The sequence below is a fragment of the Vicia villosa genome, linkage group LG1 (assembly GCF_029867415.1).
Source record: "Vicia villosa cultivar HV-30 ecotype Madison, WI linkage group LG1, Vvil1.0, whole genome shotgun sequence".
NCBI lineage: Eukaryota > Viridiplantae > Streptophyta > Magnoliopsida > Fabales > Fabaceae > Vicia > Vicia villosa.
Genome location: NC_081180.1, coordinates 2,218,608 through 2,227,712, shown reverse-complemented (window position 1 = coordinate 2,227,712; position 9,105 = coordinate 2,218,608). Strand labels below are relative to the sequence as shown.

Genomic DNA, 9,105 nt, shown 5'->3' with positions numbered 1-9,105 from the left:
TTGAAGCGCCGAGTGGAAGGTTGATTGTTTTCTGCTGAATTTTTGTTATAGGTTGAAGAAGAGTTGGTGAGATGAAGAGCTTCAAGTTTCGTTGCAGGTTTGTTACGATTCTTCCTTCAACTCTTTCTTGCTATGGTGTTCTGTTCTTTATGATGCAGAGTTTGTGAATTTCTTGCAGATTTCTGAAGGTTGAGGGATATGTGAGGAAGATGATTGATGATGAATGGAGGTTGAGTTGAGAATTGGTGAAGGTTGGAGCTCGGTTCAGAGGTGAAGAAGATGAAGAGAGAAAGATGAATGGTTTGGTGAAAAGGAAGAGGTGTGAGGAGTGATGAATTGAATTGTGGAAAATGGTGGAGCGAGCAACTGAAGCATGATGAAGATGTTATATAGGTTGAGAGGATCTAAGCAATGGAGGGAGATTGAAGAGTGAAGCTTGTTAAAGATTTTTGGTGAGTTTTTCTCCTTTCCCATTTTCTGTTATGATTCGGTTAGCTTTGTTAGGAGGCAGTTAGAGATTGTTGGAAATCGGTTATATGGCGGTTAGAAGTTAGTTACAAAGTGTTAGGGAATCAGTTAGTGGTTATTGGTAGTTACAAGTTTGGTTAGGAGGTTATGAATCTGTTATTGTTGTTACACAGGCTGTTAGCTTTTAGTTGGTTAAATCAGTTAGGAAAGTAGTAACTGATTTTTGGGAAATTCGTTAGGGTTATTGATATGGTTAAAAAGAGGTTAGTTCTGTTAGAGAAAGAAACAAATGAGGCTGACTGAGAGTTAATTGGATAGAGTTTGGAAGGTTAAAGTTAATTTGAAAGCTGTTAGTTAATTGGTTAAAGGGTTCTGTAGGTAAATATTCACTTGTCTTCTTTTTCGAAACTGGATAAGGTATGTTATGGGGCTGCACTAGGTTGCTGGAATATGAATATGTTGGTGAGGTTAATATGGTGTAAGTAGCCTTTTTCTTCTTCTATTTTATCAGTAGGTTAATCTAGATCATGTTAAAAATTAGTTAACAACTGGGAAATAATTTATGAGCTGTTCGTTTTGTGCAATTCTGAGTTGTGTGTGCACAGGGCTAGTTTGGAGACGCAGTTAAATGGTTATTGAAAGGATAGATAATGGTGATAAAGCAGTTAGGTGATTGGGACCGTTAGATTCGTAGCTTGTGTTAATAACCAGTAGCATTAATTTACTGATGAACAGTCTCAAATGTCAGCTATATAAATGGACGGTAAATGGATGGTTATTGAATATTGTTTCTGAACTGCACTGTAGGCTAATGAAACTGTATGTGTTTATGTTTCAGCATGGCTATATATGTTAGTGAAGGGTTAATTCTTTTTCGGTTTCCTTATATGCAGGTGTGGAATGGTATAAATGTGGAGACCTTGAAGAAGACTTGGAGAAAAAGAAAGATGAGTCAGAAAGTGGAAGACCATGAAGTTTGAGGTTTTAGAAATGATAGTTTAGTGAATTATTGATAAAGAGTGATAGACTTTTGTAGCTTGGATAAATATGAATGATATTTGTATTCGATATAAGTGAACAATGTAATGATCTTGAATTATTAATGGATGCCTGGATGCCTTTGGTGCCTTGAACAAATTTTGAACTCCTTCTCTTTTTCGATGTGTATCAATTGAACTCAGAACTCTGATGATTTTCAGATTTGTAGCTTGAATCTCTTTGCAAAGTAATTGGCTTAGATACGACCCACTCTTGAATTGATGAAATGAAACCAACTAAATCCTCATCTTTCTCTTGCGTAAGAACCAGAGCTAATGATTTGCAATCCACGCTACTAAGTGGCCCAATATCTCAAATAATAAACTTAAACTTGAACCAAGTTGCATGATGTCGAGGATTAACTCAATTGAGTCTCTGGTGATAGTGGAACCTTAATCTGTCCCATAATTCTTGATCCCATGTCCAATTATTGATTAAATGAATGCATGATTTTATTTATGACCTAAGATGTATGAATATGGAAGTAATAAGCCAGTTAGAAACAAAATTAGATGGGCAAATTTTGGGGTGCAACACATAGCAAACACGTGGACATCATACTCTACCACTACCACGCCCGGGGGCATGAAATGTAAATTATTCGTGCCAACCCACAAAGGAGCCAAAATAACGTGGTTCAAAGACCTATTGGACAAAAGCATGAGCTCTTGGAGGAAACTCTGCAACTTTGTTGTCGCCCAATTCACTTCTCGAACGCAGCAACCCACTATGATAGTCGTCCTTAATGGGATTCAATATAAGAATAAGGAAAATCTATGGGAGTACATTGATCGATTCACCAAATTAGAATGGGAGTGGAAGAACAATGATAAATTAAAGTTTTGAATATATATATATATATATATATATATATATATATATATATATATATATATATATATATATATATATATATATATATATATATATATATATATATAAAAGTTTGTAGCTTTCAGTTTCACTTGCTTAAAAACAACTCACACAGAACCTTAACGAAGAATCCTAAATAACAAGAGCCATAAACACATATCATCCTCAATACGAAGATATGTATTTAGGACTCTCGTTCGATACTTTCCAGAATAAAAGACCTAAATAATTTCTTTCACTTCTTCTTCGCAAATTTGATACGTCAAACATCACTACTCATGTTACATTAATGTTGTTGATGTTGTCGTCATTGTTTGTTTTTGTTGTTGATGTTTAGACCTGAAGCCCTAGAATTTAATCTTGTTGTTGTTTAAACTAAGATTGATGTTATCGGTTTATTGCTAATGTTGATATAGGTTGAGAGATTGCTTTTTTAGTTGTCGTATAATGTTAGTTGCTGGTGTTATTGGGGTTGTTGTTGTTTAGTTGTTCTACTTTCCAAAGTTATAAAAAAACTATATGTTGTAGTTTAGATGTTGTTATTGAGTTTGAGTTTGATATTGAGATTATGTTTTTGTGATTCTTTGTGCAACTCTAATCTTGTTCCGTCGAACATGTCAAAAGGACATTATAGTGACAAAAACTACAGTTGAGTTTGTTGTATCTAATGTTGATTGTTTGTTTCACTAACCTCTCTATGAATATATAACCTATTAAATTGATTTTGGAAATAATAATATAAAAAATTATGTTGTATTTGAAAAACATCTTACACTAATTCATATTTTTCAAGTATTATGTTACTCATCATTCATCTGATATTCTTTTATGGTTAAAATCTCTCCGATACTTCTAGTTTACATTCAACTTTCTTCCATACTTTTCATTTTTAAAAAACATCAAATTTATATGCTTTCAATAATGAATTAGTAGAAAAGGAAATGTTGAATGAAAAACTTGAAACATTGAAGAGATTTTAACCATTAAAGAATGTGATATGAATGATGTTCGAAACTCATTGATTAGTGTAAGTTGTTCTTCGAATATAACATAATTGTTCATATAGTAATTTATAAACCAATTTGAGAAATTATATGTTCGGTTAGAACTTAGTGAATAAAGCAATCCACATTAGATTTAATAAATTCAATCGTGTTTACCCGTTAGTTAAATGTCAAAACCGACCCGTTAGTTAAATGTCAAAACCGAGGGGAAAAGTGTTTTCGCCATTTAAAAATTCTAAAAAGGATTTCCCTGACCCATGAACTTTACACATTACCCGCTAGGGGAACTAAAACCGAGAGGTAAAGTGATACTTTTTATGACGCACTAAATTACCTCGCATTTGAAATCGAGGTAACACCTCATATCCAAATGAGGTTAAATGTATTTTTCATTGTAGTGCATCTCAAAGACATTGAAGAGCAACTGAATACCTAGAATCGAGAAAATGGATTCATAAAAAGAGACGGTGCAATTGTCATACTCGCTGAATATTCTATCATTTTCTCCAAAAGTCAAAACACCTCAATTAAAATATGGACCAACTTGGCCCCATCAAGATTACCCTCTCATCCGAAGATAGAAACGATTGAAGAATAAATATAATCCACCACGAAGCGCGAACATATTCTTTCGAATTTTGGCTCATGATGGATATTATTCTCTCCAGATGCAAAAAAGAGAAATATCAAAGGAAATGAGGTAACAATGAACTGCTGGAAAAAATAACTCAAAGAAATGGGATGCTAACTCTTCAAGAATCGTATGTTAGAATGCTAAGAAAAGACGTATGTATATGGAACACTCGAGTATTCTAGTTCCCAAAAGTCACTATGAGGGTATCTCCAAAAAGACATTTGAAGCGTGGTACACATTAAAGACGTGAATTTCGAAAACTATAACGCCTTATCTTGACTTATAAGAGCAGCGGAAAAACGGACAATCGCTGAGGAAGATAGGACAAACCCTTGCAGTGCCATACAAATAAAGGGCTTGGGGCAACTATTTTGAACCGACCATAAGGATATCCGACCAACCGTTCACATAGAGATGCAATTTATCTAGAACCTTCTCAACACATGAGAGCTATCCTTTTTAAAAATACAGGTGATCCAAGCCACAAATGCATCAACCGGTTTTCCACATTGCATTCCTAACAAAAGTGGTTATTTAGTTTCTTAGAGACATAATATATTTAAAATGTTTGTTGTACCTGATTTCAATTTTGTTGACAAATTTATATACCTGATAACTTTTTTTTGGGTGAAGGAATTCGTACACCTAATAATGAGTCTTACTATTATTGGAAATGTTTATCTTCATTCATTTCAACCTCCAATAGATCTGTATATGTAAGAGCATATAGTCTTACGCCATCATATATATAAAATATAAAATAAAAAATTTCAAACCAAATTTTTGTTTTCTTTTTCTGGAAATTTTTATTTTTAATCTACCAAATCAGAAAAAACATAGAATACACGTCCTAAAGAGAGGACCACCTGAAGTATAAATGCCTATTTGCCAATTGGCAACTGTCGTTGAATATTATATATATATGTGACCCTTACCTTAGACCTTCCATTTTTGGACTCAACTGCCTAATTTGTCATTTAGCAATCAGCACTACCTAAAAAGCAAAACCAAAACATTGTATTTGACTTTCATCAAATCTATATATAACTATAATCCAGCGTTGTGCATATACCAGTGCTAGTGAAATAATGGTGAGGTGTAAAAAGCTATACGGAGAGGAACTTCCACTAGTTCTCTCAGACCCTGTAGTATTTGAGATTAATCATTTGCAAAACCAATTCAAAGGTTTTTTATTTCATTCTTCTATGTCTTTATGTTTCATATATTGGCATGCTTTTTTGTTTTCATTCATTGATGTAGTGTAATCATTTTTGCAGAAAAAGTTAAGGAGCTAACAACTTGCCAGAATGAAATCAAAACATTCAAGGCAACTGAATCACTTAAGGATAAGGCCATACAAAAGGTACCTTAAAAAATATGAAAATTTTTAGTATTCATTTGTTGTTCTAGATTTTGGTACGCAACTGCAACTGCAATTTAAAATCGTAGTTTTTGGTAGTATTACTAATATCGTCTTTCGCCAATTCCAGTTGAGAAATGAAACTTGTAAACTTGATGAAAGACTTCTAGTTACCGAGGATCATCTTAAGCAAAAGGTGAATTGATTTTGTATATTAAGTATTTCTTTGAAGTAGGAGCTATATTCAACATTGGTAGAACCTGAAATGTTTTTCTTTTCGAAATTTATTGGTATGCAGAATCTAGAAATCAAGAAACTGAGAGATGACAAGAAAGAAGCATTGGCTGCAAAATATGCAGCAGAAGCAACACTTAGAAGGGTACATGCGAATCAAAAGAATGAAGATTATGTTCCAATTGATAATAGTGTCATTGCTAATGGCGCAACGGCTAACATTGTTCGCGATTACCAAAGACAGATTTCTGAATTGCAAGTAAGCATTCTTATGATCATAATATTAGAGATATTGACTGTGTATTTGGTTGATCTTATGTGGTAACTTGATTTTGCATATATATTTTCAGGAGGAGAAAAGGACACTTGAGAGGGAACTAGCAAGAGCAAAAGTTTCGGCGAATAGAATTGCAAATGTTGTGGCTAATGAGTGGAAGGATGAAAGCCTTAAGGCCTTGCCTCCAAGGCAATGGCAAGAAGAGAAAAGGATTCTGAAGGTATGTATAATGAATATCTATAAATTCTTCCGAACAATTTTACAAGTGATTATGTTCGTAGATAAGTTTAAATAAGTCAATCCAAATAGATACTAAGTAAAATTTCTATGATTCATTGTGTCTTTGCGCACGTAGAAAGAGATGCAACGGTTGAAAGATAAGATAGCTAAATCAGAGAGAACAGCTAAGGGGGAGTTACAACTGAAGGTATTTATCTGATTTATTAGTCTTTTATGTAAACAAGTTAATCAATTTTCAACATGTTATTTGGTGTTTACTTCAGGAAAAACTAAAAGTGAGGCTAAAAACACTTGAAGAAGGTTTAAAACATTTTTCAAGTTACTCCAACACTTCAAATGTGTTTTCTTGGACTCCAAAAGTCGAAAGTCCTATGAAAATGAATTACACTTCTGCAGACATGAGTTTAAACTGCTTCAATGATGAAAGTGAAGCAGCAGAAATTGGAAACATTGCTGATTTGGATGAAGAAGACTTCCAAAGCAAGAAACCAAATGATTCAGGTGGTGACGATTTGGTTTCGGGTTTTCTATATGTTAGGCTGCAAAAAGAGGTTATCAAATTGAGGAAATCTTGTGTGACCAAAGATAGTAGTTTGCAAGATAAAGATGAAGAAATTAAGGTTTGTGCCCCCACTTCCACAAACTACGTAGCATCGACACTTCATATTGATGTTGTGTCCAGTGTCTGAAACAAACACGACTTCAACATGTGTGATTACATTCAATTACTTTCATTTTCTTAAATTATTTTTTAGTGTCTACGCGTTAGTGTTAGTGTCTTGTCTAGGGTATAGGTTAAGGATTCATTGTCCACAAGTTGGATCCTCTCCATATATCACATTGAACTATTGGTATGAAATATTGGTTCTTCAGGTGCTCATGAAGAAAGTCGTTGCACTGAGCAAGGTCATGGAAGTAGAGAGGAAGAAAATGAAAAGAGAAAAGGAGATTTCATCTACGAAGTCATCACCAGATGATAACATGAAAAACAGAAACACAAACTCCTCCAAAAGGTTCTATCACTTTTTTTGTACAATTTGTTCTATTTGTCTTCAAACTATATGTCATAACAATGTTATATAATTGTTGTAGGGCCATGAAAGAACGTTGACAAATCATTATCTGAAGATAGTCAAATGCATTTCGTTTATCCACTGCTTCTTGTGATTTTTCCTTGTAAATACAAAACATTTGGAGTTCCGGAATTTGATTAAGTACAAAGACAAGTGTTCAATTTTTACCTGTAAATTTGTACAAAGAATAGTGTTTAGAAAATGCGAGTTTTATACAATGTTTAAGTTTTTCAAATGCATCATCATGGAATTGAAGACGAGTGTTCGAGCTTGCAGCAAAAACACATGTGTGTGTATGTGTATATCTTTCTTTTTCTGCAACATTTGCCGCATGAAAATGTCTATATCGAAGAGAATTTCACGAGTCTCAATTTCATACATTGACGCTTATAACTCAAGAAAATATTTTTTTCATGAAAATAAATAATGTTTCATTATCACTTCAATCATGGCAAAAAAAAAAGTGTCAATGTTTTGATACTTGTTGAAGCTGCACAAGCTTTCAGAAGCTGCACAAGCATTTAGAAGCTGCATTCAAAAGATGAACACCGTAGCTTAGTGTAGTCTTGCCATATCATATCCCACCTAAGTTAAAGTCTTGCCATATCATAACACATTTGGACTATCATGCATGGGCGAGATCCATGCGACGTGCGCTAGGAGGAAAGAACGAATTTGAATTTGTTGATGGTTTCATTCCAGTTCCAGAGGATTTTGATCCAAATTTTAAAGCTTAGAATCGCTGCAACATGTTAGTCCACACGTGGATTATGAACTCAGTAGAAGAATCCATAGCACAAAGTATCACTTTTCTTGAAAACAACATTGATGTTTGGAAGAAACTCGGGGAACGTTTTTCACAAGTTGTATCAATAGTTAAATTAAATAAGGGTAATGCTAACTTGTCCGACAATACGTGTATATGACACACATACAGGCAGTGTCCGACAATACGTGTCAAACACTTATATGACACACATAGGATGTGTTAAACACTTGCTTCGACTCATTAACTCGGCGTTCAACACCCGTATGACTAACATACGGTTTCCTCAAAGAAAACCAAACCATATTTCAATCCAACTCGTTAATTGCAAGATCTCTTCTATTGCAAGATCTCTTCTAATAGTTTCTCTTATGCTAAAATCTCTGGTTAATAAAAATAGAAAATTCAAAAAGAAAAAAAAAATATCATAAAAATAAAATAAAACAAAAATAAGTCTGTCCGTTTGGATCTCTTCTGTAAACATGTTTGGTTTTCTCTGTTGAAATTGATTTTATCATCTCTAATCGATTCTCTCTGAAGATCCCAAAATCAATTCACCATTTGTTGTGGGTAAGAGTTTCAGATTTCCTTTTATTCCTTCAAAACCCTTAATAATTGTTATCAATTCCTTACAATTTCTATTCCCGAGTAGACTATCGTTAACCCTGAACTTGTTCATACGCATATGCCTTTAAAGTGTTTGATGAAATGCTTTCGTATTCAGTTGTGTGTTCAGTGATACTTTAATCTATTTAATTTGTGAATTGAAAACGGTTTAAAGTGATGATATTGGAATCAATTTGAAGGTGTGATGGCAAGTGATCCATTCAAAGGTGTTGATTGGAAAGCTGTTGGTGCTGAGATGCAGCAAAACCCTAATGTCCAACCAACTCTCGCCAAACGACTTCCCAAGAAAATTAGACTCGTACCAGAATTATATTTCCTTCCTAAATGGCCACTACCCTCCGCTTTGTTGTTCTGTACTTCCTGTATTGCTAGTGGAGTTGGTGCCGGTATGCTACTAGAAGCTTGGATCCACAAGAAAGTTAAAGGTACTCACTCATGTTATCCTTTCTTCTCATTTCTCATCAATTTAGGTACTCAAATTTCTGATGTGTAATCAGTTGTAGTACATAAC

At 33.9% G+C, this 9,105-nt stretch overlaps 1 protein-coding gene across 1 annotated transcript; it reads left to right on the top strand.

The window, feature by feature from the left end:
* The first annotated feature begins 5,042 nt into the window (after positions 1-5,042).
* On the top strand, positions 5,043-8,299 carry LOC131626518 (microtubule-associated protein 70-5-like). Its single transcript, XM_058897347.1, has 9 exons — positions 5,043-5,202; positions 5,295-5,380; positions 5,508-5,573; positions 5,676-5,870; positions 5,962-6,108; positions 6,244-6,315; positions 6,392-6,748; positions 7,002-7,141; positions 7,221-8,299. Exons 1-9 carry the CDS (start codon positions 5,106-5,108, stop codon positions 7,237-7,239), a joined length of 1,179 nt encoding a protein of 392 aa, XP_058753330.1. The 5' UTR covers positions 5,043-5,105; the 3' UTR covers positions 7,240-8,299.
* The last annotated feature ends 806 nt before the right edge of the window (positions 8,300-9,105 follow it).

Coding starts and splice junctions, on each gene's coding strand:
- LOC131626518 (XM_058897347.1), top strand. CDS start 5,106: ATGGTGAGGTGTAAAAAGCTATACGGAGAGGAACTTCCACTAGTTCTC. Junction 5,871..5,961: donor GACAGATTTCTGAATTGCAA/GTAAGCATTCTT, acceptor ATATATTTTCAG/GAGGAGAAAAGGACACTTGA. Junction 6,316..6,391: donor AGGGGGAGTTACAACTGAAG/GTATTTATCTGA, acceptor TGTTTACTTCAG/GAAAAACTAAAAGTGAGGCT.